The sequence below is a fragment of the Arachis stenosperma genome, chromosome 3, assembly GCF_014773155.1.
Source record: "Arachis stenosperma cultivar V10309 chromosome 3, arast.V10309.gnm1.PFL2, whole genome shotgun sequence".
In the NCBI taxonomy this organism is placed as follows: domain Eukaryota; kingdom Viridiplantae; phylum Streptophyta; class Magnoliopsida; order Fabales; family Fabaceae; genus Arachis; species Arachis stenosperma.
The window spans coordinates 150,084,989-150,111,372 of NC_080379.1; the positions used below are offsets into that span (position 1 = coordinate 150,084,989).

At 35.7% G+C, this 26,384-nt stretch overlaps 6 protein-coding genes and 1 non-coding gene across 16 annotated transcripts; 3 read left to right on the forward strand and 4 right to left on the reverse strand.

Annotated features, from left to right (window-relative positions):
- Positions 1-1,946: 1,946 nt before the first annotated feature.
- LOC130968187 (pentatricopeptide repeat-containing protein At4g19191, mitochondrial-like) lies at positions 1,947-14,825 on the forward strand. Of its 5 annotated transcripts, none has more exons than XR_009081546.1 (6): positions 1,947-2,263; positions 2,360-4,297; positions 6,492-7,276; positions 8,961-9,064; positions 9,413-9,464; positions 14,449-14,825. XR_009081546.1 is itself a non-coding variant. In XM_057893343.1 (3 exons), exons 2-3 carry the CDS (start codon positions 2,477-2,479, stop codon positions 6,600-6,602), a joined length of 1,932 nt encoding a protein of 643 aa, XP_057749326.1. In that variant the 5' UTR covers positions 1,947-2,263; positions 2,363-2,476; the 3' UTR covers positions 6,603-7,377. The 5 variants fall into 5 exon arrangements, 1 of the variants encoding a protein (XP_057749326.1); XR_009081545.1 differs by having other exon boundaries at positions 2,363-4,297; positions 14,449-14,824; XR_009081547.1 differs by lacking the exons at positions 1,947-2,263; positions 2,360-4,297; positions 6,492-7,276 and adding an exon at positions 8,649-8,771 and having other exon boundaries at positions 14,449-14,800.
- LOC130966893 (cytochrome P450 71AU50-like) lies at positions 6,616-7,175 on the reverse strand. Its single transcript, XM_057891716.1, has 2 exons — positions 6,706-7,175; positions 6,616-6,622 (listed from the first exon to the last, which is right to left on the reverse strand). The coding sequence occupies exons 1-2, from the start codon at positions 7,173-7,175 to the stop codon at positions 6,616-6,618; spliced, it is 477 nt and encodes a 158-aa protein (XP_057747699.1).
- LOC130968189 (cytochrome P450 71AU50-like) lies at positions 9,655-11,305 on the reverse strand. Its single transcript, XM_057893345.1, has 2 exons — positions 10,439-11,305; positions 9,655-10,324 (listed from the first exon to the last, which is right to left on the reverse strand). The coding sequence occupies exons 1-2, from the start codon at positions 11,303-11,305 to the stop codon at positions 9,701-9,703; spliced, it is 1,491 nt and encodes a 496-aa protein (XP_057749328.1). The 3' UTR covers positions 9,655-9,700.
- On the reverse strand, positions 11,859-18,909 carry LOC130968188 (cytochrome P450 71AU50-like). 4 transcript variants are annotated; one of them, XR_009081550.1, is made up of 4 exons: positions 17,917-18,909; positions 15,301-17,673; positions 14,955-15,039; positions 11,859-12,602 (listed from the first exon to the last, which is right to left on the reverse strand). XR_009081550.1 is itself a non-coding variant. In XM_057893344.1 (2 exons), exons 1-2 carry the CDS (start codon positions 18,784-18,786, stop codon positions 17,050-17,052), a joined length of 1,494 nt encoding a protein of 497 aa, XP_057749327.1. In that variant the 5' UTR covers positions 18,787-18,909; the 3' UTR covers positions 15,078-17,049. The 4 variants fall into 4 exon arrangements, 1 of the variants encoding a protein (XP_057749327.1); XR_009081552.1 differs by lacking the exon at positions 11,859-12,602 and having other exon boundaries at positions 14,822-15,039; positions 17,917-18,790; XR_009081551.1 differs by lacking the exon at positions 11,859-12,602 and having other exon boundaries at positions 14,853-15,039; positions 15,305-17,673.
- An 822-nt stretch (positions 18,910-19,731) lies between these two features.
- On the forward strand, positions 19,732-21,737 carry LOC130967621 (pentatricopeptide repeat-containing protein At4g39620, chloroplastic-like). 3 transcript variants are annotated; one of them, XR_009081398.1, is made up of 3 exons: positions 19,732-20,159; positions 20,270-21,454; positions 21,602-21,737. XR_009081398.1 is itself a non-coding variant. In XM_057892567.1 (2 exons), exons 1-2 carry the CDS (start codon positions 19,866-19,868, stop codon positions 21,386-21,388), a joined length of 1,413 nt encoding a protein of 470 aa, XP_057748550.1. In that variant the 5' UTR covers positions 19,732-19,865; the 3' UTR covers positions 21,389-21,566. The 3 variants fall into 3 exon arrangements, 1 of the variants encoding a protein (XP_057748550.1); XR_009081399.1 differs by having other exon boundaries at positions 21,607-21,625; XM_057892567.1 differs by lacking the exon at positions 21,602-21,737 and having other exon boundaries at positions 20,270-21,566.
- Positions 21,738-21,920: 183 nt separating this feature from the next.
- TRNAA-AGC (transfer RNA alanine (anticodon AGC)) lies at positions 21,921-21,993 on the reverse strand. Its single transcript has one exon. It is a non-coding gene; the product is annotated as a tRNA-Ala (tRNA).
- Positions 21,994-23,012: 1,019 nt separating this feature from the next.
- On the forward strand, positions 23,013-26,332 carry LOC130967538 (alanine--glyoxylate aminotransferase 2 homolog 1, mitochondrial). The gene is made up of 9 exons (XM_057892438.1): positions 23,013-23,419; positions 23,542-23,772; positions 23,854-24,024; positions 24,512-24,655; positions 24,756-24,935; positions 25,143-25,368; positions 25,551-25,664; positions 25,765-25,851; positions 25,957-26,332. The coding sequence occupies exons 1-9, from the start codon at positions 23,180-23,182 to the stop codon at positions 25,998-26,000; spliced, it is 1,437 nt and encodes a 478-aa protein (XP_057748421.1). The 5' UTR covers positions 23,013-23,179; the 3' UTR covers positions 26,001-26,332.
- The last annotated feature ends 52 nt before the right edge of the window (positions 26,333-26,384 follow it).

Below are 26,384 nucleotides of genomic sequence, written 5' to 3' on the forward strand. Positions count from 1 at the left end.
TTTTTTAAAATATTTTATAAAAAAATAAGGCAATTTTATATTTAGTTATCTCATGTAAAATTATTTTTTTATCTATCAATTATGTTTAAGTACAATAATATAAAATTATTTATTATGTTAAAAATATTTTTGTTTAAGTGAAAAAATAAAATATATATAAATTGTAATTTCTAAATTTCTTTTTAATATTTTTATTTTTATTATTAAAATTTTTCGTAATAGTGAAGAAGAGAGGGAGACACATTACACTAAGGCCCAAGTCTAAATAAAAGACCCAATCCAAATATTAGGCCTTCACTCGACACCGACCTCCTCACAAGAAGTCGGACCCAACACAGACTTGTCCTAAGGAAGTCGGAATCGAAGATTAGCTGGCAGATAATCCTTATTCAAATAAGTAACTGCCCCTAAAATCTCTCAACTCACTTCCAGGGGTCATATCTCAACTTCCCTAAGATAAAGGGACGGTTATCCATATAAAAATGTGGAACTACTCTAACAGTGGTTATTGGTTCACCACTATAAATACACTGACACCCCTCATGTATCTCTAAGTTCCAATACTCTCTAAACCTGCCAAAACTCTTTGCTAACTTAGGCATCGGAGTATCCTTGCAGGTACCACCCTCCATTCGTTCACACACACAAGTCAGACGATAGCTCCCAGACGCAAACCTAGTCGGAGATCCTCTCTTCCAGACGTTTGGGCCAACCTTATCAGTCCAGCCTATTAATCTCCGGTTATCCATCGTAACAATGACCAAAAGACAATAAGTAAAAACGAACGAGAAATTTGAATTAAAAAAGAATTTATGATATTATCACAATTTAAGATTTAGAATTTAAAATTTATCATTACAGATTAGAATTTATTGTTTAATATTGAGGGTTTATGTTAAGGTTTAGGGTATAATTATATAAATAAAATAAAATATAAATTTTTAATTTAAAATTTAAAATTAAATTTACTTAGTTTGTGAAAATATTTAACTCACACGGAGGAATAAGTTTAAAAATATGGTATTTAAGAAAAAATTCTTTCCCCAATATTTTTAAAGGTTCAATGGTTTTGAATATAATTTTATAAAAAATAAAAAATTCAAAAATTTTTAAAAAATATGGTGAATACACTTTTTTTTTTGAGTGGTCTTCCTTAAAATATAATTGTTTTTTGAAGTAATCTTAAATCAATGAAATTATTATAAATTTTAAATTTTTTATTTAATCAATTGTTTGCTTTATATATAATCAATTGTTTGCTTTAAAGAATAAGTGACTAGTGTTATTTTTAAATTAATAATTTCAAATTAAAAAAATTACACAAACATAATGGTATTAATCTTAAAATTAAAAATTTTAAATAAAAAAAATTTACGTAGTAGCAATTTATTTTTTTCTGTCATGATCATCATTATTTTTTTTTTTTTTGGTTTCCCACGGTATCCTCCAACCCGGCAGGTCAAGGACTAATCCGTCGCGGTATTGAGCTCCATTTAAGGGTTTGCCGCTGGCCAATGGATTGTTGCATGCACAAGGCATCATTATTATTATTACTATTTCGGTAAGATAAAGGGGCAGAGCCCGAAGCCCTTTTTATTGTTGTTATTATTTTGAAATGGAGCAGCAAAAATTTTAGCCCATAACCACAATCCAGCTCATTCCAACCATGGTATACCAAAACTTCAGAACAATAAAGTCCAACTAACTGATTAGAAGATTAGGTAGCCCATAATTAGCCTCGACAATTTCTGTCCCTTCTGCAATTGTCACACAACTTACCCGAGTCAATGGGAACCAAAACTACACGCGTATCCTCTTGGAGCATCCACGACATTTCTTCAGGTGAGGAAAAAGTTTTACTTCCTCACAGTAGCATGACCCTTTTGAGAAATCCCCGAATCCTGACTAAGGCCAAGCGTTAAACCGTTAAACAACAACAAAAATAATATGGCACAAAATGGCACTTTGCAGGTGTCAATGTCAGTCACTGGTCATTTCTTTTGGTCATGGGTCACTGGTCATTTCTTAACATAACACCTCTCAAATTTTTGCAATACTGAATTGGGCTAGGCCCAATGGAGGGAAGGGCACGTTTCGCTTGCACCTGGTGAGCCCATCCCCTAACGACAGCAACGACCTCCGACTGAAGTTGCCGGGAAGAACCATCCGCCGGCCGCTAGTGCTCCTTGTTGCAGCTCCTCACTCTCATCCCATGGCCGAGCTGATAAATTTGACCCATTCTCCTGTTTGTGATTTCCATGAGGTAAAATTTCGGACTTTTTTTTGCATTATTATATTAAATTTCCTCTGCCTTGTTTGCTGAATTAATTTCTGAGTTAATCCCTACCCTCTGCACCAGCAGTAATGAGCGCAGCTGGTTCTGCTTGCAACAAGACACAGTTGCCTTCAGTTCAGTTCAGTTCTCTTGTTTTTACTCATTGCTCCAAAAGAACAAGTTCAACTTCAAAGATGAGAGATGATCCTCTATCCTGTTGCTTTTACTGTTGCACCATTCATGAATCGTTTCTCGAATTTCTCAACCCTTTCCTTCTGGAACTCCAATATAAGACAAGCTGTGAACCAAGGCCATGCACAAAAAGCCCTTCTTCTTTTCCGCCAAATGAAGCAAACTGGGGTTACACCCAATGGTTCTACCTTTCCCTTCGTTGCAAAAGCCTGTGCCAGAATCTCCCGTCTCAGGAACTCCAAAATGATCCATGCCCATGTTGCCAAATCTTGCTTTCAGTCCAATGTTTTTGTGCAAACCGCGATGGTTGATATGTACATTAAATGTGGTCATTTGGAAGATGCACACCATGTGTTTGTTGGAATGCCCACTAGGGATATTGCTTCTTGGAATGCAATGCTTGCAGGTTTTTCTCAGAGGAATCTTGTTGACAGGTTTTTCTGTCTACTGCGTGAGATGAGGCATACTGGGATTCATCCTGATTCCGTCACTGTCTTGCTCCTGATTCAATCTGTTTTGGATTTGAAAAACCCAAATTTTGTGAATGCAGTGCATTGTTTTGCGATTCGAATTGGAGTTCATATTGATGTTTCTGTCGCTAACACTTTGATTGCTGTGTATGCTAAATGTGGTGACTTGTGTTCATCAGAGATAGTATTTGATGAAATTGACAGTAGTATTAGGTCTGTTGTCTCATGGAATTCTATGATTGCAGCATATGCAAATTTTGAAAAGTATGACAAGGCTGTTGATTGTTATAAAGGGATGCTTGATTGTGGACTTTTGCCGGACATTAGTACAATCCTCAATTTGCTTTCATCATGTGTGCAACCCAAAGCACTATTTCAAGGTCTGCTGATTCATTCTCATGGAATTCAGTTAGGTTGTGATGCTGATGTGTGTGTGGTGAATACTCTTATTTCTATGTATTCCAAGTGTGGGGATGTCCATTCTGCAAGATTATTGTTTGATGGCATGTCTGTCAGAACTTGTGTTTCATGGACTGTAATGATTAGTGGGTATGCGGAGAAAGGATATATGGATGTGGCATTAAACTTGTTTAATACAATGGAAGCATCAGGCGAAAATCCAGATTTGGTTACTGTGCTTGCTTTGATTTCAGGTTGTGGTCAAACAGGATCTCTTGAACTTGGGAAATGGATTGATAATTACTCTATTAACAAAGGGTTGAAAGAAAATATTGTAGTTTGTAATGCACTAATTGACATGTATGCAAAGTGTGGAAGTTTTAGCAATGCTAAGGAGCTTTTCTATTCTATGGCTAACAAAACTATCGTCACCTGGACAATCATGATTACAGCTTGTGCTTTGAGTGGAGATGTTAAGGATGCTTTGGACCTGTTTCTTGTGATGGTGCAGATGAGAATGAAACCAAACCACATAACATTTCTTGCTGTTCTCCAAGCTTGTGCTCATGGAGGTTTACTTGAAAGAGGATTGGAGTGCTTCAGCATGATGACACAAAAGTATGGTATAAGGCCTGGTATAGACCACTATTCATGTATGGTTGATCTTCTTGGTCGTAAAGGACAACTGAGAGAAGCTTTAGAAATTATTGAATGTATGCCATTTGAACCTGATGCTGGTATATGGAGTGCATTGCTGTCTGCATGCAAACTGCATGCTAAGATGGAGATGGCCAAATATGTTTCAGAGAGGCTATTTCAGTTGGAGCCCCATGTGGCAGTTCCATATGTGGAGTTGGCTAACATATATGCATCAGCTGGGATGTGGGATGGAGTTGCAGCTATAAGAAGAAAGATGAAATATCTTCAAGTGAGAAAATGTCCTGGACAAAGCATTATCCAAGTGAGTGGCAAAACTCATATCTTTACAGTTGAATATAGACATCACCCTGAAGCCTTGTATATATATGATATACTAGATGGCTTGACTTCTCATTCTAGACAAGCCCAACTAACAAATTCAGAGGTAATTTCGAACATGGATATTATTGATTTATGATGTACATTTTGTTGAGTATATATTCTCTCTCATGGAAATAAAATTCTTAATTAAATGAATGTAGTGATTATTCATTTCTCACTTAATTTTTTTTTTAATAAATACTTTTCCTGGTCTGATCACTGAATCACATTCAAATCAATCCAATCTAACATGAAATAATATTTCACTGTTATATTTTTGCACTATGAAGCCAATAAGTAGGAATGGCTAATAGATGATTGGCCCTAGGCATTGTGTGGCCAAACTCAGTCATGTTCAATTCACTTGGCAATAAATTGTTTTTAACTTCCAATCAAAGCAATGCACAAGCTGTGCCAACACTAACCAAACCACAGTTCGGGCTAACTGCAGTCCAGGACATCCTCTTCTGCCAGACCCAAACGGTATCAGTTGGAAGTCTGAAGTCTCTCCCTCTAACATCAGTCTATCTTCCCTCAGATCTTTCTGGCCAGAATTCCTCCGGCTCAGTCCAAATTCTAGGGTCTCATAATTGTCCATGCATTTATTATGACCCTGGAATTTTTTGGTATGAAGAAATTTTCAACATTGCAATCTTTCATAGATGGTGTGGTACCAGTAATGGTGACACTGGATGGATTCTCAAGGTTTCCTTGATGAACATGTCTAAATACTTCAACTTTTCCAATTCTGATTCCTCCACCACCCTATTTATACTCACCATATATTCCAACTCCATTTAAACTTTCTTCATCACCCCTGGATTCTTTATTACTGAAAGTGCTCGCTCAATTGCTGTGGCTGAAGTGTTCATTGAACCAACCAGCACATCCTATGTAGGAATTAAAGAAAATTAAAATGCGGTAGAGAAACGTGCATAGAAGAAATATCTGTTCTTACAATAATAAGCAACAGGAAAAATGATCTTTTATTTCTCATTTGCGATTCTCTGTCACTTTTATTCTCCCCATTTTGTTGGGTCTTACCAATGAATCTTATTCAAAGAGTCCTAGTAAAGCAATTACATTTTTTTTTTGGCCTAACCCCGTTCATTGTGAAGACGATAAGAAGGAATGGCAAATAGATGATTGGCCCTAGGCATTGAGAGGCCAAACTCCTCACTCATGTCTAATTCACTTGGCAACAAGTTATTCGGTAACTTCCAATCAAAGCAATGCACAAGCTGGGCCACCACTAACCGAACAACAGTTAGGGCTAGCTGTAATCCAGGGCATCCTCTTCTGCCAGATCCAAATGGTATAAATCGGAAGTCTCTCCCTCTAAAATCAACGTCTATTTGCTCAAACCTTTCTGGCCAAAATTCTTCTGGCTTAATCCAAGCACTTGGATCTCTCATAATTGCCCATGCATTTATTATCACCCTGGATTTCTTGGGTATGAAGAAATCTCCAACATTGCAATCTTCCATGGATTGGTGTGGTATTAGTAATGGTCCCACTGGATGGATCCTAATGGTTTCCTTGATGACCATGTCCAAATACTCCAATTTGTCCAAGTCTGATTCCTCCACTACCCTCTTTATTCCCACCACAGATTCCAACTCCATTTGAAGATTCTTCATCACCCTTGGATGCTTTATTAGCTCTGAAAGTGCCCACTCTATTGCTGCAGCTGAAGTATCTGTTGAAGCCAGCATCATATCCTGTGTGAAATATAAAGGATAATCATAACTTGGAAACATGCATAAATGAGAACTACAATATATCTATTAGTAGTAATAAATAATAATCAGTGTGAGGAGCTTTTATGTCAATTAGGATTGCCCAAATTTGTATGGCAAGTGAAGTACTAAGAGTGTCCACTAAAGATAAGATCACTCTAAAAATTTCTTATATAAGAAAAAATTTTTCAAACATTTTTGAAAAATTACTGAAATGATCATGTTGGTGACAAAATTATCCATTCTTTTTGTAGATTTGTCAAAGAAATCAAGCCATTTAGATATATATATAAATTAACTTTCTATCTTCTATGAATTTTTGTTTTCAGTCAACAATTTTGGTACTTCACTATTTGTATGATTTGGAAATGCTGAATTATATATGTCATTTACCAGCAATATGGCTTTGATATCCGGGCGATCAACACGATAATCAGATTCTTCAGTGCCAAGAAATCCCAACATGACATCCACAAAGTCCTTGACCTTGTCTTCTTTCCTATCTGATTGCATGTGCTCATTAATAACTTTCTCAAAAAAGTTATCAAATATTTTCCCCGTTGCCTTCATGCCCTTAGTTAATCCTTGAAGGTTAAGTGCACCAACATACGGAATATAGTCACCTATGTTTGGAACGGCGGCTAAACGCAATGACTCTTGCATCACAGCTTTGAACCCTTTTTTATCCATGTCCTGATCCATGTATTTCTTTCCCAGAACCATTCTACAACTCATGTTAGCACTCAGTGTTGCAACCTTGGCACTAACATCAACGGCAACACCATCATTGGCTGCATCTCTCAGAAGCTTGATAAACGAGTCAATCTCCTCTTGCCTCATGCTTCTGAAAGAGTTGATCTTTGTTTGGCTTAGTAGTTCCAAGGTGCACATCTTACGCATGTTGCGCCAATAAGGACCGTATTCACCAAAGACAATGTCCCTCTGCCCCCAAAAGATGTACTTTGCAGCTTCACTGGGTGGTCTACTTGCAAAGACATGGTCATGGATCTTAAGGAACAATTCAGCAGCTTGCGGTGAAGAAACAACTATGGTGGGCACAAAACCTAGGCGCAAGTGCATGATAGATCCATATTTTTGTGCTAGCCGGTGAAGATCACGATGAGGATGTCCCCCCAAGAGGTGAAGGCTTCCCAAGATTGGCAACCCTCTTGGACCAGGAGGTAATCTCTTAGCCTTGTTGTTGCATCCCCATAGCCACAGACAAATAAGTGAAAAAAAAATTATTGCTATGAAAAACATCTAAGCAATTTTGAATTGTTGAATGTTGATATTTTAATTTGACACGGAGAGTGTCTCTCGACTTGCAATATATAGGTGAAGTTCAGATATCTGTAGACAAGATTTAAAGGTTAAAACCATGTGCAAAACGATTTGTTTGTGTAATAAGTTAAAGATTTAAGTTTTTAGTTAAAATATGTTCTAAGAACACATATTAAGAATATAAAAATAAAAAGTTTTAAATTTTTATGTATTCGATATATTAAAAATGTAAAAGTTTAGTTAAATATCTTCTTATGATAATAAATGTGAGAAAACAATAAATAGGTCCCTAACCGTTTATCTTTATCTCAAAGACAAAAAAGTTTTCGACTAATAGAAAATACAAAAATGTTCCTCATTTTCTTAAATGCGAGACATCTAAGTCTCTGGGGGGGACTTATTTGTCCTTAACTCCTTATATATTTTGGACGGAAGGACTTAGATGTCTCACATTTTAGAAAGTGAGGGATGTTTTTGTAGTTTTAATTAGTCAAGGATTTATATGTTTTCGAATTAAAAAGTCAGGTATCTATTTATCTTTTTTTCTAAATGTGTTTTTAAGGTATTGTGTTAATTAAATAACAATACTATTTGCACATCAAAATAAATCACTGTATATTTGTATATAAATACATGTGTAGTTTAAATTATTTTTAGTGTGTATTTTATATCTTAATGTATATTTTATATTATAACTGATTTTGGTATACATCTAATATGGTTAATTAAACAGATCTAAATTCTCTATTTATTATATTTTATTTCAATGGCTCAGATTTAGAAGTTAAAATTTAAGGCTTATGAGTTAGAATCTAAGATTCAGAGTTCATAATTTATGATTTAGAGTTTATGATTTAAAATTTAAGAAAATTTATGATTTAGGTTTTTAGAGAGCGCTGTACCCTTTACTTTCTTGAGAGCTCATTAACATTCTTTGTTTTTAAGACACGTTTTTAAAAGACCCTTAATTTAATTAGTAATAAAGTCTGCAAGCAATAATGCTGTAAAAGCAGCTTTTGACTTTAACAAAATAAAACAAAATAAAAAAGAAGAGTTGGTAGAAGAATTCGTAAAAGCCACAAAATCAATCTTGAAAAGGTTAAATTTCGATACAGTAAAGTGAGAGGAATTCGACACAAATATCCCTCCCAATAAAAAACCACAAATATTGCACAACATAGTCTGATTTAGACTCATCAACACCATTTTAGCTGAATATGTAATCAATAAATTCATTTTCTTTGTGTTCTTTTTTTTTTCTCCTTTGTTTTGCTTCTCTTTCCTTTTTTTGTAATCATCATCTTCATTTTTTTTCTTACTATTTTTTCGTCCATTCTTTATTTAGAAAACAAAAGCTGTCTCTTATAATAGGCTCATCAAGACCTCGCTGAATATGTAATCAATAAACTCGTTTTCTTCTTCTCTTTTTTTTTTTGCCCCTTTGTTTTGCTTCTGCCTTCTCTTTTTTCTTTTTTTCTTTTTTTTTTTTGTTTTTATCATTGTCATCATTCTTTTTTCTTACTGTTTTCTATTCATTCTTTATTTAGCTGGATAACATAAGTATGTTTTTTTTATCATAAAAAGAAGAAAAAAAATAGAGAATGCAGATGAAGATAGAGACAATTGACAAAAGTCAATAGCTGGAACCATTAAGTGAGCAATGGCAGAAAAGCGAGGAATGGAACTAGGTATCTCTTATATTCACTTACCTAACTGCTATATTGGCATACATAAGTCATGTGCATCTAACTGATTAACTAACTAAGCTAACTGTCAGCTTGTAAATGCAACTCACATACAAGTGAAATGACATTCTAATGCAAGCAATCACTGACAACAATAAAGAAAAAAAAATAGAGAAGAGAATAAATGAAGGAGAGAACTAGAAGATAGAAGAAAGAGAACATACATGATTTTCGTTTTTATTAAAACCGTGGTGATGGCTAAAAAACTGTACGGAAGTGATAATTGTTTTCTATTACTACAAAGATTGTTTTTTATTCTTCACTTTTTCTATGTATGTTTGGTCTATGTAGGATATGCTAGATGGCTTTGACTTCTCATTCTACACAAGTAACTAGCTCAGAGGTAAATTTCGAACATGAATATTATTGATATATGGTGTTTATTTTTCTGTGTTTGGTATTAGATTTTGCTAGTATATATATATATATCATAGAGATAGAATTCAAAGGAAGGAAAGTGGTAATTTATTTTCCAACAAAGCTTTTCTTCCTTTTTTTCGCCAGGTCTCTCCTATCAGCGAATCACATTCTAGTTGATCTAATGAAATATTATATAAACTTTACCATTACATTGTTTTCCTAACCACTTTCATTGTTGAGCCGATAAGTAGGAATTGCAAATAGATGATTGGCCCTAGGCATTGTAAGGCCAAACACCTCATTCATGTCCAACTCACTTGGCAACATCCCGTTTGGTAACTTCCAATCAAAGCAATGCACAAGTTGTGCCACCATTAATCGAACCACAGTTAGCCCTAAGTGTAATCCAGGACATGCTCTTCTGCCAGACCCAAATGGTATCAGTTGGAAGTGTTTCCCTCTAACATCGATGTCTCGTCCCTCAAATCTCTCTGGCCAGAATTCCTCTGGCTCAGTCCAAGCACTTGGGTCTCTCATAATTGTCCATGCATTTATTATCACCCTGGAATTTTTGGGTATGAAGAAATCTGCAACCATGCAATCTTCCATAGATTGGTGTGGTATTAGTAATGGTCCCACTGGATGAATCCTCATGGTTTCCTTGATGACCATGTCTAAATACTCCAATTTGTCCAAGTCTGACTCCTCCACCACCCTATTCAAACCCACCACAGATTCCAACTCCATTTGAACTTTCTTCATCACCCTTGGATGCTTTATTAGCTCTGAAAGTGCCCACTCAATTGCTGTAGCTGAAGTGTCCATTGAACCAACCAGCATATCCTATGTAGGAACTACGAAAATTAAAATGCTATAAAGGAACATGCATAACTGAAATCTATGACATCTACTTGTAAAAGTTAGGACTTTGAAAAAGCTCTACTATTTGTAGTTTACCAACAATATTGCTTTGATATTAGGCTGTTCAATACGATATTCAGATTCTTCAGTGCCAATAAAGCTCAACATGACATCCACAAAGTCCTTAGCTTTGTCTTTTTTGTTTTCTGATAGCATGTGCTCATGTATAACTTTGTCAAGGAAGTCATCAGAGATTTTGTGCACTTTCTTCATGCGCTTAATTAACCCTTGAAGATCAAGTGCACCGATGTAAGGAATAAAGTCACCTATGTTTGGAGTTGCTGCCAAATACAGTATCTCTTGCATCACAGCTTTGAACCCTTTCTCGTCCAAGTCCTGGTCCATGTACTTCTTGCCCAAAATCATTCTACAACTCATGTCTGCACTTAGTGCTGCAACCTTGGCACTAAGATCAACAGCAACCCCATCACTGGCGGCTTCTCTCATAAGCTTGATAAATAGGTCAACCTCCTCTTGCCTCATGCTTTTGAAGGAGTTGATTTTGGTGTGGCTCAGTAATTCCAATGTGCACATCTTACGCATGTTGCGCCAGTAAGGGCCATATTCAGCAAAAACCATATTTCTCTGCTCCCAAGAGATGTACTTTGCAGCTTCAATAGGTGGTCTGCTAGCAAAGACATGGTCATGTGTTTTGAGGAACAATTCAGCAGCTTGGGATGAAGAAACAACAATGGTTGGCACAAAACCTAGGCGCAGGTACATGATGGGTCCATGTTTTTGTGCTAGTTTGTGCAGAACGCGATGGGGGTTAGCTCCCAGCTTGTGAAGGCTCCCCAAGATTGGCAATCCTCTTGGACCAGGAGGTAATCTCTTACCCTTCTTGCTGCATCCCCATAGCCACAGACAAGTTAAAGAAACCAAGAATATTGCTATGGAAAACATCAAAACAATTTTCGGTGTGTTGAATGTTGATACTTAAGTTCAGTGTTTGTAAGGTGTTAGTGGTATTTTAGAAAGTGAATTGGTGGTTCAAAGAAAGCTGATTGTTACTTGTGATTCCAAGAGTGTTACTCAGTTTCTTCCTAAAGCCAAAAACTGCAGAAATAGTGAGGATAAGATGGTGAAAACGGTTCTTAGGTAATGGGAAGTCACAATCCAACATTCATTGAGACAAAGCAGCCGTTGTTCTTGGCGGACCACTCTCCGGTAGATATTTTACATTACAACCAAAAAAGAAAGAAAAGACAGGTAGCTGCTTAGATTCAATGTTGAGTGAATCAGTTGTCGTTTTCTCTTATTATCTTGCAACTACCTACAACAATCTGTATGTATACTCTTTATTTCTTGTTCTTTTTCAAACTACGTAGGACACCACCATCGGTCCCTCCTCCAACCAGACTTGCTCTTCAGTTTAGATTTTATTTGATAGGAAAATATCTTTATGGATTGGAGAAATATCAAATGTCTTCTCTTACAATTATGAGCACTCGTCAAGGTAAATGATAATTAATTTCTCACTGGGATTATTTTTTCTCTCATTTTACTCTCTTGATTTTGTTGCATTTGATCAATGAATCTTATTCAAATGGAACAAATAAAACATAAAAACATGATTACATTATATTTTTTTGCTTAATCACTTTCATTATGAAACCTGTAAGTTGGGATAGCAAATAGATGATTAGCTCTACACATCGAGAGGCTAAACACCTCAGTCATGTCCAATTCACTTGGCAACAAGTTATTTGGTAACTTCCATCAAAGCAATGCACAAGCTGTTGCCACCACTAAACTACTGTTAGACCTAACTGGGATCCGGGACATCCTCTTCTGCCAAATCCAAATGGTATTAGTTGGAAATCTCTCCCTCTAACATCAATGTCTCTTCCCTCAAATCTTGCCGGTGAGAGCTTCTCTGGCTCACTCCAAGCAATTGGGTCCCTCATAATTGCCCCTGTATTTATTACAACTCTGGATTTCTTTGGTACGAAGAAATCTCCAACCATGCAATCTTTCATAGATTGGTGTGGTAATATTAATGGTGCAACTGGATGGGTCCTTATGAATTTCTTGATGACCATGTCCGAATACTCCAACTTGTCCAAGTCTGACTCCTCCACCATTCTCTTCATACCAACCACAGATTCAAACTCCATTTGAAGTTTCTTCATCACTCTTGGATGCTTTATTAGCTCTGAAAGTGCCCACTCTATTGCCGCTGCTGATGTATCCACTGAACCTGCCAGCATAAGAAACGCAAATTTGTAAATAAGCTAGAAATTACCTATAGTCTTTCAGTTCTTTTTATTTTCTACACTTTTTTGTGAAATGCATAGTACTGCAGTAATGTTGGATCATTGTTTTGATTTTAGGATCAGCAGTGAAATGATATTTAACAAATATAAATGCCACCAAAAAGTGAAATTGCAAAGAAGTTAAATAAAGTTCGATAGAAAATAAAGTGATCACAACCATAATTTAATTGCCATAATATTACAAGTTATAAAGAAAGTATTTTCAATATAGACATTTTAGAACAAAGTACTAGTAGCCATCCTCGTTAAGTCCCAAAAGATCAAATATTCTAAGACAAGTGTAATAACCACAAAAAAAAAATTAAATTAAAAGATAAATAAATAAATAAAACCTATAGGATCCACTTCACTTCATTTTTTTTTTTTCTTTCTTTTATCTATCCACAACACACTCTTACCCCATCCGTTCAAGTTTCATTTTCTTCTCCCAATAGAGCACACACACATAATCCCTCTCCTTCTACTTTCACTTTCTCTCCTTTCTTTCTAACAAATCTGTACTATGTTAATTTTGTTTTTCCCTTTCTTGTCATATTTCTAACACAATGTATCTACATCCTATGTACTCATATTACTCATTTCTTTTCTCACAACTCCACTAAAGAAGTTCCATCTTAGCGGGTGAAGGAAACAGTAATAATTTCGAGTTTCAGTGATTATTGAGACTTAAAGAAAATTCTTTGGCTCAATAATTACTCATTGTATCAACCGGTGGTTTAGTAATTAGTAATGCATTCAAAATTGTCTGCAGAGTTGATCTTGGTTTATTGGCACCAAGTTGTGAGTATGCTTTATATCTATGATTGTTTTGTGTACTCTATAATTATTTCTAATTTCGTTTATGAAATTAGTATTTGAAGAATTTGATTTGATTATAATATTTGACTTATTTTAATTAAATGATTACTTTATAAAGATTATATTTTTAGAAAATACACATGAGACTATATATTTGTTAAATGAAATTTTTGTAAATGTAGAGTTGCGTTTGTTTGCATTTTCATTTTCTGTTTTTATTTTCAATATTTTCTATTTTCTGAATTTTGTGAAGAAAAAAGTAAAATAGAAAACAGGATTTTATTGTTTTTACTGTTTTCACTTTTTCCTTCACAAGATGTAGAAAAAAAAAACACTGAAAATAAAAATGCAAACTAAACATACCCTAGAATATTTAATTTTACCAAATTATAATCGTATTTTGGAAAATTTAAAATATTTTTGGTTTATTATTTATCTATATGTTCTTAACTTATGAAATATGTTAAAATTTCTTATGATTTGGGATGAAATTATTTGATACATTATTTGATTTGATTTTATTTGATTTAATGATCTGTATTGGAAGAATTAAATATCTTGCCTTACTTGAAATTAATATGATTTGAATTGGTTTGGGAGACTCAAACTAGAAAACCATAGTTAACGACGGTTATGACATTAACCTAGATGCATTTGGCTCAGGCCTCAGCTAGCAAGAACGTTGCTAGCCTAACGTGTAGGCCACATGTTAGATCTGTTATATTGTAAGGGTACATAAAAGAAAATGACTATCCTTAAAGGTGGAGCCGCTCAAGTGTGTATTATTTGATTTGATTTGATTCGACTTCTGGATTGAGTATTCCCTTATCGATTCACTTCATTCTGTTATTTATAATACGTTGTAAATAAAAATATACTTTTGATAATATTATTTATATAGTCTCATGAATAGATATATTGTCTATTCATTGAGTTACAAAACTCACCTTATCAATTTCTCTTGTTTTTCAGTCACAGATATCAATCCTAGTACGATATGCCAAATTTCTTGGCAAGCAACTTGAAGATAGCGAGTCCTTTTGTCAAATTCTTAGATGCTTATGTTCCACATTTCACATGTAGGATCCAGTCATATTAGACTATTTTATGTCTTGTCAAAATAATGTGTAACTTATTTTTCTTAAATTGCTTTTCATACTTCTAAGGTTTTAAAAACAGTTGTAAATTCAATGTTTAATTTGGATAAGACTTGTTAGGCTTGCTTAGGGATAATTTCCTTGAGGACCAGTCATGACTCATTTTGGGTCGTGCCAAGAAGAATATTTTACTCCTGCATATTATGATAATATATTTTTCCTGATCTTATGTAGCTTAGTATATGTAAAACCTGTTTGATAACGTGTCCAAAAGAAATTATACAAGGCATTAGATGAGTTTATAATAATATGAGAATAACTCTATCTATTTAAAAGAGTTACAAATCTAGCAAGCAGTTGCAAGCATAAATCCCAACTTACTCTTTTAGTTCTTGCTGATGATAAGGATAGGTATGTTACAATATGTTACCAAAATTCAGATAGCATGCTGGGCACTGATATATCACTGTATACAAACAAAACAAGGAAGAAATAGTTACTGTTAGTAAACAATAATTTGATCCTTTTATTGTGGAACCTTATACACCTCATGCTGATTCCTTTTACCATGAATCTTCTAACATGGTAGCTAACTCTTTGATTTAAAAAAAAAGGGGGGTTAGAAACAAGTACATTTTCAAGCTATCATTTTTTTTCCCCTCTGCAAAACAGCATAATGTTGCTTTTAAAAAAAGGAAATGACAAACATGAGAGACTAGAAAATTACCTACTCAGAAATCTCTATTGAGAAACTGTTCGACTTGAATGGTGGGGATGTGGGAAATTTTGGGCCAGATTAGTTGATGCTTGTTCCTGCAGTGTTCTCCCAGCAAATCACAGCTATAAATTTGAAGTAGCAAGAGAGAGGGAGGCAACTTTTCTCCTTCCATATTCTCCAGATTTGGACAGCAATAAATGTGTAGTTGTTGGAGGGAGGTGAGGTGGAGAAGCTCGTTGCACTCCAATGTCTCCAGATTATTGAACAACCATATCTCAAGAGTGGCAAGGGAGGGAAGGTGAGGCAACGAACCCACCTCTGGGTATGACTTTATGTTCTCGCACTTATAACCTGAAATTTTAAGATGAGTGAGGGCGTCCAAGTTGCCCATCCATGATAGATCCCTCATTTGTTGCTCGCAAATTCCCACAGCAAGTGATTTCAAGTTAGGCGGCAAACCACCCTCTGGCAACCTCCAAGTGTCTGAGCAACCATATATGTCGAGAGACTGTAAACTTGGGAGTAGACTATTCATGTCATGTGGTAATGCCTCCAAAATGCTGCAGTATCTCCAAATCATACTTCTGCTGCTGTTGCTCGGGGAATTCTAGTTTTCTACACCTCCAGATTTGCAGCTTTTGCAAAGATTTGGGAAAACAATTGCTCGGTAAGAATACATAAGAGGAATACCCTGCGATGTGTATTTCTTGGAGGCAACTTAGATGGTTGGTGCTGATCATTGCCTTAAATGCAGACTCCTTCACAGATTCACATCCCCTTATTGTTAAAGTATCCCCACCAAGAAACATGTCCCCAATGCCTTCTCCTATAAAATAGTCGTCTATACGTAATTCGCGAACTTTGGAAACATCCGACAAAGAAGAAATGATTCTCAAGAATACCTCATGAAGTATCTCTTCCTTCAACATAGGACACTCTGATATTCGAAGGATCTTAAGCTGAGGAAAAGCTTCTGAGTCAGGTAAGTTCCACTCCTCCCAACATGCCATATCAAAAAATTCCAAACTCTGCAGTGAAGGAAACGGTGGAATATGCGAAGAATGATGATCTTCTTCATTCTTGTAAAACTCATTGCCAATACTCCTCAGCTGATCGAAACCTTCAATTAGCAGGGACTTAAGAGATGACAGCTGTCCAAGTGAAGGCAGCATGCAGCAATTCTTGCAACACACCAGAGACACACGTGTCATGTTTTGGTAAGAGGAATGCCCAACCCAATTTGAAACTAAATCATGCAAGAGATCGTGCATCACAAAATAATCATGAGCAATTTGAAGCTTTGTGAAAAATAATCTGGAAGTTAGTTCATCAAAACACTCGCAACCAACTTCTTCTAAACTCTCTCCTCTCTTTGGTGGTGGTAAAAGATCTTCTGCCATCCACAAAAGGATTAGTTCGTCCTTTTTAAATTTATAATCCTTGGGATATAAAGCACAATAAACAAAACAACGCTTTAAATGTGGAGGAAGATGGAAGTAACTTATCAGCAATGCTGGAATAATCTTACTCTTCTCCACAGAAAATTCCCAAATATCACTCATTAGTATCTTGTTCCATTCCTCAGGTTATATACAATCAAATTTATTAATTCTTATTGAACTAAACCTTAATTGTCGAGCATGACACAACAGAAACTAAACTAAACCTGCAAAGTGAGAGAAATGTTGGCAACAACAGAAGGAAAACAACACATTGTAATGTCCTCCCCATCCCACAATTGTGGCAACTGTCAACTGCTTAACCACTTTCATTCTGAAGCCTATAAGTAGGTATCGCAAATAAATGATTGGCCCTTGGCATAGTGAGACCAAACTCCTCAGTCATGTCCAATTCAGATGCCAACATCTTATTTGGTAACTTCCAATCAAAGCAATGCACAAGTTGTGCCACCACCAACCGAACCACTGTTAGACCTAACTGCAATCCAGGGCATCCTCTTCTCCCAGACCCAAATGGTATAAAATGGAAATCTCTACCTTTGATGTCAATCTCCCTTCCCTCAAATCTCTCCGGCCAGAACTTCTCTGGCTCACTCCAAGCACTTGGGTCCCTCATGATTGCCCATGCATTTATTATGACTCTTGATTTCTTGGGTATGAAGAAATCTCCAACCATGCAATCTTCCATAGATTGGTGTGGTATTAGTAACGGTGCCACTGGATGGATCCTCATGGTTTCCTTGATGACCATGTCCAAATATTCCAACTTGTCTAAGTCTGACTCCTCCACCATTCTCTTCATACCAACCACAGATTCTAACTCCATTTGAAGTTTCTTCATCACTCTTGGATGCTTTATTAGCTCTGAAAGTGCCCACTCTATTGCCGTTGCTGATGTGTCCACTGAACCTGCCAGCATATCCTGTGCATAAAATATATACAAGGTGTTATCTACAGTGCCAAAAATTAGTTGCCTAAGATACATATATACTGATGGATCTCACATTCACAGCTTTTTCCAAAACCATATATCAAGACCAAATTTGGCAAATTTCGGCATAATTTTAAAAATTGGTCATACAACAAGTCACACATACATGCATAACTTAAAGGCGAGTGTCCAAAAATAATTAGGTAAAGTATTATAAGATGTGATTCCATTTACCAGCAATATGGCTTTGATATTAGGGCGTTCAAGACGGTATTCAGATTCCTCAGTGCCTAGAAAGCCCAACATGACATCCACAAAGTCCTTAACTTTATCTTCTCTGTTCTCAGATGATTGCAAGTGGTCATCAATAACTTTCTCAAAAAACTCATCAAATTTTTTCCCCACAGCCTTCATGCGCCTAGTTAAGCCTTGAAGATCAAGTTTACCAATATAAGGAATATAATCACCTATGTTTGGAGTTGCCGCTAATTGCATCCCTTCTTGTATAACACTCTTGAAACCCTTCTCATCCAAGTCTTTGTCATCATATTTCTTCCCAAAAACCATTCTACAACTCATGTCAGCACTTGCTGTTGAAACCTTAGCACTGACATCCACAGCAACTCCATCATTTGCTGCTTCTCTAAGAACGTGGATCAATGATTCAACCTCCTCTTGCCTCATGCGTCTGAATGAGTTGATCTTTGTTTGGCTTAGTAGTTCCAAGGTGCACATCTTTCGCATGTTGCGCCAATAAGGACCATATTCACCAAAACTCATGTTCCTCTGCTCCCATGAAATGTACTTTGCAGCTTCATTGGGTGGTCTACTTGCAAAAACAAGGTCATGGATTTTAAGAAAGAGTTCAGCAGCTTGTGGAGAAGAGACAACAATGGTTGGCACCAAACCTAGGCGCAGGTACATGATTGGTCCATGTTTTTGTGATAGTTTGTGAAGATCAAGATGAGGATTATCTCCCAACTTATGAAGGCTACCCAAAATTGGTAACCCTCTTGGACCAGGAGGTAATTTCTTGTTCTTGTTGGTGAATCCCCATAGCCAGAGACAAGCAAGAGAGACTAGAAATATTGCTATACAAATCATCTTTAATTAGGGAATCGTGTTCAAATTGCTATGAGGAGTAATGTATATAATTACTAGGCGTATATAATGTATAAGACATAGTGAAGGGAACCTTGGTGTTGTAAGCGAAACTATACAATCCTGTAAGTTGTGACGTTTGAAACTTTGAATTATAGTGACTAGTGAGTTGAAATTTCAAAAGAACACAAGAATACAAAAAAGCATTCATTGATAAGTGTTTACCATTGTCGTTGCTACTTGCTAGCCTCAGAATAATATATGCCAGCTCTGATGTAGGTCGCAACTTCCGTCATTTTGTATGTAAAAATATAAACGTGATTAGGACCACGATTTTGTAGATTTTGTTTCTTTTGTCACGGTATGTGCATGATGTATTGGTGTGGACCAGGTGGTAATTTCTTGTTCTTTTAGAATTTTCGTATCTTTCGCAATGTCATTGTCAATTGATTTAAAATAAAATGTTTTGAGACAAATCACAAATGACCTCAGTTGAAGTAATTTTAAGATCTGCGGGAACTAATTTTTTACTGGAGAGAATCTACTTCCTAAACAGTTGAACTCATCGAAACTGATTAATGTGATTTTGTACCATATTATAATAGTGTTGAAGAGTCAAGACTTTATCCAAGAGAAGTGTAACATGTTTTATACTTGCCAGCACATCATCCAGGTGCAGAGCATGCAGATTGGGATTAAGTTTCTCTAAAATAAAAAATTTGATAAAATAAAAGTATAAATTAACTTTAAATTAAGATAATAAAAATTATAAATTTAATAATAATTTTTACTTTATTATTTTATAAATATGTTCATTCTAGATATTTTTTTTTTCCAGCAGATTGTATCATAGGTTGTCCTCCAAAAAGTGGGCAATTGAGTCATTCCACTCGCAAATAAATAAAAACCTCACGAAAGAGAGAAATGCTGTATGACTAGTTGACTACTCAAACAATTGTAAAACAAAGCCCGAACAGATAAAGGGTAATAACCCATGCCCAAAAAAAAAAGCCCAAAAAGTAAACTGAATGAAACGTTAATACGTTATCCGAGTCTCTGCAACTCCACTCAGCTAAGCTTCCATGTCTGTTCTTTCTTCTTCATTTGCCAAATACAGGACAAGTACAAACCATCCAAGCTTGACTATACCACCCGTTCGGATCTTATGCGGCCCGGTTCCGACCCGGAGGAAGAATAACACCGACCAATCGGAAGAGAGACGAGAGCTGGTTCGTTTACTGACCGGGAAAATAACCGCCGAGAGAGAGCCTCTCCTGAAGACACTGAACAAGCACGTGAAGCACCTGAGAACCGAGCATTGCTTCTTGCTCTTCGAAGAGCTTGGTAAACAAGATAGCTGGCTACAATGCATTGAGGTGAGGTCCCTCTCTCTTTCCCTTTTACAATTGTAACAAACCCTAATTGTTCCGCTCTTTAATTTCTTGAATGCTTATATTAACTATTAAGTACTCAATTTGGCGTTCAGGTTTTCAGGTGGATGCAGAAACAACGGTGGTATATTGCTGACAATGGAGTTTACTCGAAGCTCATATCAGTGATGGGAAAGAAAGGCCAAACCAGGATGGCTATGTGGCTCTTCTCGGAGATGCGTAATTCCGGTTGCCGCCCGGATACTTCTGTGTATAATGCTCTTATCACGGCTCACCTTCATTCCCGGGACAAGGAAAAGGCATTAGCCAAAGCTCTTGGCTACTTTGACAAGATGAAGGGAATGGAGCGTTGTAAGCCCAACATTGTTACTTATAACATTCTCTTGAGGGCTTTTGCGCAGGCGCGCAATTCAGATCAAGTGAATTCTTTGTTCAGGGATCTTGATGAGACTGTCATTTCTCCTGATATATACACGTTTAATGGTGTCATGGATGCTTTTGGAAAGAATGGAATGATCCGCGAAATGGAATCTGTGCTTGCTCGAATGAAAAGCCATAAGTGTAAGCCTGACTTGATTACTTTTAATTTGCTCATCGATGCATACGGGAAGAAGCAGGAATTCGATAAGATGGAACAAGTATTCAAGAGTTTGTTGAGGTCCAAGCAGAAACCAACACTGCCTACGTTTAATTCCATGATCCTGAACTATGGCAAGGCACGACTAAAGGAGAAAGCAGAAAATGTTTTCAGAAAAATGACTGACATGGGTTATAAACCAAGCTTTGTCACTCACGAGAGTCTCATCTACATGTATGGATACTGTGATTGCATTTCCAAAGCTAGAGATTTATTTGAAGGGCTAATTGAGTCAAAGGCTCAGATAAAACCATCAACCTTAAATGCTATGCTTGATGTTTACTGCATAAATGGTTTACCATTGGAAGCAGATTCTCTGTTGGAGAGGGCAATTAGCTTACAAGTGTTTCCTGATGCTTCAACATATAAGCTTCTTTATAGGGCTTACACTAAAGCCAACTTGAAGGAGCTTTTGGATACATTGCTGAAGCATATGGATAGAGATGGTATTATCCCTAACAAGAAGTTCTTCCTAGATGCTTTGGGATCTTCACGAGACAAGTCAAAATCTGCTACTACTGTTGTAACTCATTCAAATAGCTCCCAAAATTTTGCAGAACCTCAGCTGAAAAATTAGTTGGTAATTCACATCAATATTTGACTTGCTTACTAGTTACTAGCAGATCAGTTCACATATGAGGTGGTATGTTATGTGACTTTGCCATCATTATTTAAATATTCAAGTTTTGATTTAGTGAATCTGTTATTCTTTGTTTATCCTTTTTGTTCTTATAAATAATATTGCTGAATTCTGTTTTTTATTTTTCTGGTTTAATTCATTTGGATTTAGTGTAGTGCATTTGGCAAAGTGGATGGTGCTGGAAAGCAACAAGTAAATCAAAGAGTTACAGATGCAGTTTTGATTATGACATTATTGACAATTTTGAAACAAAGACTACAAGTATGATTTGTAACATTCTTCACAGAATTAAAAACTCAATGAATTAATAAAGACGATTTGTTGAGAATATATATGATGTTAACAAGAAACAACAATCATGAACTGTAATATTGTTTGTGCACTTTCAACTTGATTCTATGAATTTTGTTGGACTCAAGATAAACAATTCGCAATTATTAAGAAAGAAAAGATAAGATGTAAATAAAAATGGAGATGCGGGGTATCGATCCCCGTACCTCTCGCATGCTAAGCGAGCGCTCTACCATCTGAGCTACATCCCCATTGTTGTATTGTTAGCTAGTGTTTAAAAACTATTACTTTATTGCATATCCACACGTAGTCACGTAGATTTCCATTGCTTTCCGTTAAAATCCTTAAGATTTACTTTTAAATTTTAATTTTACTGAATTTATATTTTTGAAGTGTATTTAAACCGAAAAATAATAAAATTAAAACAAAAATTTAAATTTTTAATTTTAGTTTTATTTAGTTTATATTTTAGATGTGTATTTAATTTTAAAAAGATATTAAATTTATTTAAATATATTTGTTTTATTTTTTAATTATTATAATAAAAGACTTAATATTATACCATTTTTAAAAAGATACCTAATTAAATGGTATTTTTTATACCTTAAAGGATAAGATCTGCTGATCCAAAAGTTATTCGTACAATCATACTCAATCCATCTTTATCGAATAAAAGAAATTATTAGTTAGTATTACGTACCTAACAAGCACTATCATTTATAAGTATTGGTAGAGTAGAGTGATAATTTACCTAATTAACAAATAATGCAATAATTCATAGTGAAAAAAAATATATAAAAAGAGAAGATTTTTTTAATTAATATTATAAAATATGATCTCTTATTATATATTTTTATATAATAAAAAATTATATTTGATAACTAATTAAAAAATTAAGATCATCCATTTAAAAAGGCTTGGCCTCATCTAATTGAAGACAGCTTGATCCCACCTCAGTGATCATCACAACAACAATTGTTTTGCCATTGACATTTGTCACCTTCTTCCACTTTGTTAGTTTGTTTTGTTGGCTACATGTGAACTCGAGGAATTAATTAATTTTTGAAAAATGTGAGAATTGTCAAATTTTATTATTTTTTTGTTATTATTTATCTATCAATTCGATTTTTTGAAATTTTTTTTTTTTGAAATTTTTACATGCATTTACACTGATGCACACACATGTTACATGTACCTAACCATCTATTAATTTTCCTTTAAAATAGGTTTGATTTCGAGAATCGCATCAATTAATGTCCACCTTCGCTAAGATCATTAATCAATGAGGGAGGGACTGAGGGTGGGTCTGGTGATTTCAGGCCACGTCAGCATATTGCGAAGCTGAGATCCCCATTTTACTGAGTAGTAACACTACTTAAATAACACAGTAACACACGCTCGTCTTCTTCTTCTTCTTCTTCTCACTTCTCAGTTCCGATGGCAACGATGCGAGCGTTACTCAAGAAAACCGTCGCAATAGCCAAGCCTAGCAATTCGCGACCTTACGCTTCTTCCATTGGAACTTACGCCGCAGCCACCGCAAACGCTGTTGAGCCGCCACAACTTCCGCCCTTCGATTACCAGCCCCGGCCCTACCATGGACCTTCCGCCGATGAAGTCTTGGCCAAGCGCAAAAAATACCTCGGTCCTTCCTTGTTCTACTACTATCAGAAACCTGTGAGTTAGTTACTTTCTCCACACACCTCTTTTATGAACATCGATGCTATTGCGATGAAGCTTTGTTGGATGTAAATATGAGGTGTGATGGATAATTAACGATTGGTGTTGGTTTTGTGCAGCTGAATATTGTGGAGGGGAAAATGCAGTATCTTTTTGACGATAGTGGAAGGCGTTATCTTGATGCTTTTGCTGGCATAGTTACTGTTTCTTGCGGACACTGCCATCCTCAAGTTTTAAATGCTATCACAGAGCAGAACAAGCTTCTGCAACATGCTACTACCATATATCTACACCATGCAATTGCTGATTTTGCTGAGGCCTTGGCCCAAAAGATGCCTGGAAACCTTAAGGTCAATCTTCTCTTTATTGCTTATTGCTTAGCTTCTTTGTTTTCGTGTTTCTTCTTTTAATGATTGTTATTTTTATTGCAGGTTGTTTATTTTGTAAATTCCGGCTCAGAAGCAAACGAATTGGCAATGATGATGGCTCGTTTATACACTGGTAATCTTGGTATGATTTCTTTGAGGAATGCATATCATGGGGGAAGTTCTAGTACAATTGGCCTGACTGCTCTCAACACCTGGAAGTACCCTATTCCAGAGGTTTGTCTGAATATTTGGTTTGTTGGCATTTTTAAAGTTCAATCTGAATTATTAGTTGCATTATTTATCTCCAGATATGGACATATGAATTATGACCAATCAGGCCTTTTCTTTATGAAAAATAGTTTCTCACTTTTTCCTTTTCAACTTGCAACCTATACTCTTTCTAGTAGAATAATGCTTAGTTGATGTTGTTGGACAATCACCAAGAAAATGATCATAAATATTATAATTTTTCCCTCTGAACAGATTTATAAAAAATTAAGTTGCAAAGCTTTAAAATCAGTCACTAATATACTGTTACCATTGATTTCCTTTTTTTCTGCTTTCCAATGTATGAAGAGAAAATCCGAATAAGTTAATAGAACTTCCAAGTTTCAATTACTACCCCAAACCAATCTAGTTGTAATTATAGCATCATGAAAGTTGTATATTTTATATTAAAGATAGTGAAATACTAATTATTCTTAATATTTTTAAATTTAAGGGTGAAATTCATCATGTTATGAATCCGGATCCATACCGTGGAATCTTTGGCCCTGATGCTAAGAGTTATGCCAAAGATGTTCAAGATCATATTGACTATGGAACTTCAGGAAGAGTTGCTGGATTTATTGCTGAAACAATTCAGGTACGTACATCATGTCTAATAATGGAAATGTTACTTAGAAGGTAGAACACCATGTCAGTGTACTTCTCTATTTAATTTTTTCCCTCATGACTTGGACTAGGGAGTTGGAGGAGCAGTTGAACTAGCACCTGGATACTTAAATCTTGTCTATGACATTGTACGGAAGTCTGGTGGTGTCTGCATTGCTGATGAAGTGCAAACTGGGTTTGGTCGTACAGGAAGCCACTATTGGGGATTTGAGACACAAGGTGTCATTCCTGACATAGTTACCATGGCAAAGGTCCATATCTCTAATTCCTGAAACTTGGCAAGTTTGTCATGCATTCTGAAGTTTAACTTGGTTTTTCTTATACAAGATTCACTATTTTGTGTTTTGGAACAATATGTTTTGTTCCGGTTTTTTCTTCTTGTAGGACTGATTTTGGTGAATTGTAACTTCCAATTCTTCTGCAGTCATTTCACTAAATCTCACGTTAATATGTATCAGGGTATTGGCAATGGTTTGCCGCTTGGAGCTGTAGTTACAACTCCAGAAATAGCAAGTGTGATGAATCAAAAGATTCAGTTTAACACTTTTGGTGGGAACCCTGTCTGTTCTGCTGGCGGACTTGCAGTTCTCAGGGTTCTTGATCAGGAGAAGCGTCAGGCTCATTGTGCTGATGTTGGTTCTCACATGCTTGAGCGTTTGAGATCGCTTATGCAAAAACATGAAAGTATGTCTTCTTGAATCTTGCATCCTCAAAACATTGTTTTGTTACTGCATTGTAGTTCAACTGCATAACTATATATCTAGCATCCATATATATGCTTGATTAGATAGAAACATAATCTTTGGGTTGACATTATTAAACTTCTCATGTTGCTGCAATTTGTTTTTATTATATATGGTGTTTAGTCATTGGAGATGTGAGGGGAAGAGGTTTAATGGTTGGGGTAGAGTTGGTTACTGATCGAAAAGAGAAGACACCTGCAAAGTCTGAAACTGCTGTATTATTCGAAAAACTTAGAGGTAAGATGAGAATCGCCAAATCACTCAATGCATACAAAGCTCGCATTTGTTTTCCAATGTCCTAAAAGACTTCTAACCATTTACTTGCAATGAATTGAAGAGCTTGGTGTTCTAGTTGGGAAAGGAGGACTGCATGGAAATGTCTTTAGAATTAAGCCACCAATGTGTTTCACCAAAGATGATGCAGGTATATGTTTTGGGTGTTATCTTTAATTAAAATGCAAGATCTAGATTCTTTCTCCAAACCTTCTAGCAAAGTGTAATTTGGCTGATTTCTCTCCCAAATGTGCAGATTTTGTTGTGGATGCCATGGACTATGCTATATCCAAGTTGTAAGGTTCAACCAGAAATCAAGAATGTAATGCAGACCATGACTACGGAGCCATATTGCTGCAACGAAGCTACAGTTGACAAGTTTTTATTTATTTCACACCCTTATCATTAGAATGCACTGTTCAGTGTTCACTGGACAAGTTAGTACAAAACCAGTGTTCACCTATTGCTAAGGGAGTTTTATTTTCTTAAACCTGTACATTATAAACTGAATGTGGAACTGTGCATGTATATTTTGGATTCAATATCATCTAAATGCTCCATTCAATCTAAATAGTAATGTCAATTCCTACAGGAAAGAACGAATAAATATGCGAACAGAAGTTCGATTTCGATTTGCATGTTAAGTGAATGAACATGTTTTCAAAGGAAGAGCCAAAACTTTTT

Excerpts from the sequence above, each read along its gene's own strand:
- LOC130966893 (XM_057891716.1), bottom strand. The coding sequence starts at position 7,175 with ATGCACTTGCGCCTAGGTTTTGTGCCCACCATAGTTGTTTCTTCACCG.
- LOC130968189 (XM_057893345.1), bottom strand. The coding sequence starts at position 11,305 with ATGTTTTCCATAGCAATATTCTTGGTTTCTTTAACTTGTCTGTGGCTA. Across the intron at positions 10,325-10,438 it reads ATATCAAAGCAATATTGTTG|GATATGCTGGTTGGTTCAAT; the intron begins GTAAACTACAAA and ends GTTCCTACATAG.
- LOC130967538 (XM_057892438.1), top strand. The coding sequence starts at position 23,180 with ATGGCAACGATGCGAGCGTTACTCAAGAAAACCGTCGCAATAGCCAAG. Across the intron at positions 24,025-24,511 it reads GGAAGTACCCTATTCCAGAG|GGTGAAATTCATCATGTTAT; the intron begins GTTTGTCTGAAT and ends TTTAAATTTAAG. Across the intron at positions 24,656-24,755 it reads TTATTGCTGAAACAATTCAG|GGAGTTGGAGGAGCAGTTGA; the intron begins GTACGTACATCA and ends GACTTGGACTAG.
- LOC130968187 (XM_057893343.1), top strand. The coding sequence starts at position 2,477 with ATGATCCTCTATCCTGTTGCTTTTACTGTTGCACCATTCATGAATCGT. Across the intron at positions 4,298-6,491 it reads CTGGACAAAGCATTATCCAA|CAATATGGCTTTGATATCCG; the intron begins GTGAGTGGCAAA and ends GTCATTTACCAG.
- LOC130968188 (XM_057893344.1), bottom strand. The coding sequence starts at position 18,786 with ATGATTTGTATAGCAATATTTCTAGTCTCTCTTGCTTGTCTCTGGCTA. Across the intron at positions 17,674-17,916 it reads ATATCAAAGCCATATTGCTG|GATATGCTGGCAGGTTCAGT; the intron begins GTAAATGGAATC and ends TTTTATGCACAG.
- LOC130967621 (XM_057892567.1), top strand. The coding sequence starts at position 19,866 with ATGTCTGTTCTTTCTTCTTCATTTGCCAAATACAGGACAAGTACAAAC. Across the intron at positions 20,160-20,269 it reads GCTGGCTACAATGCATTGAG|GTTTTCAGGTGGATGCAGAA; the intron begins GTGAGGTCCCTC and ends TTTGGCGTTCAG.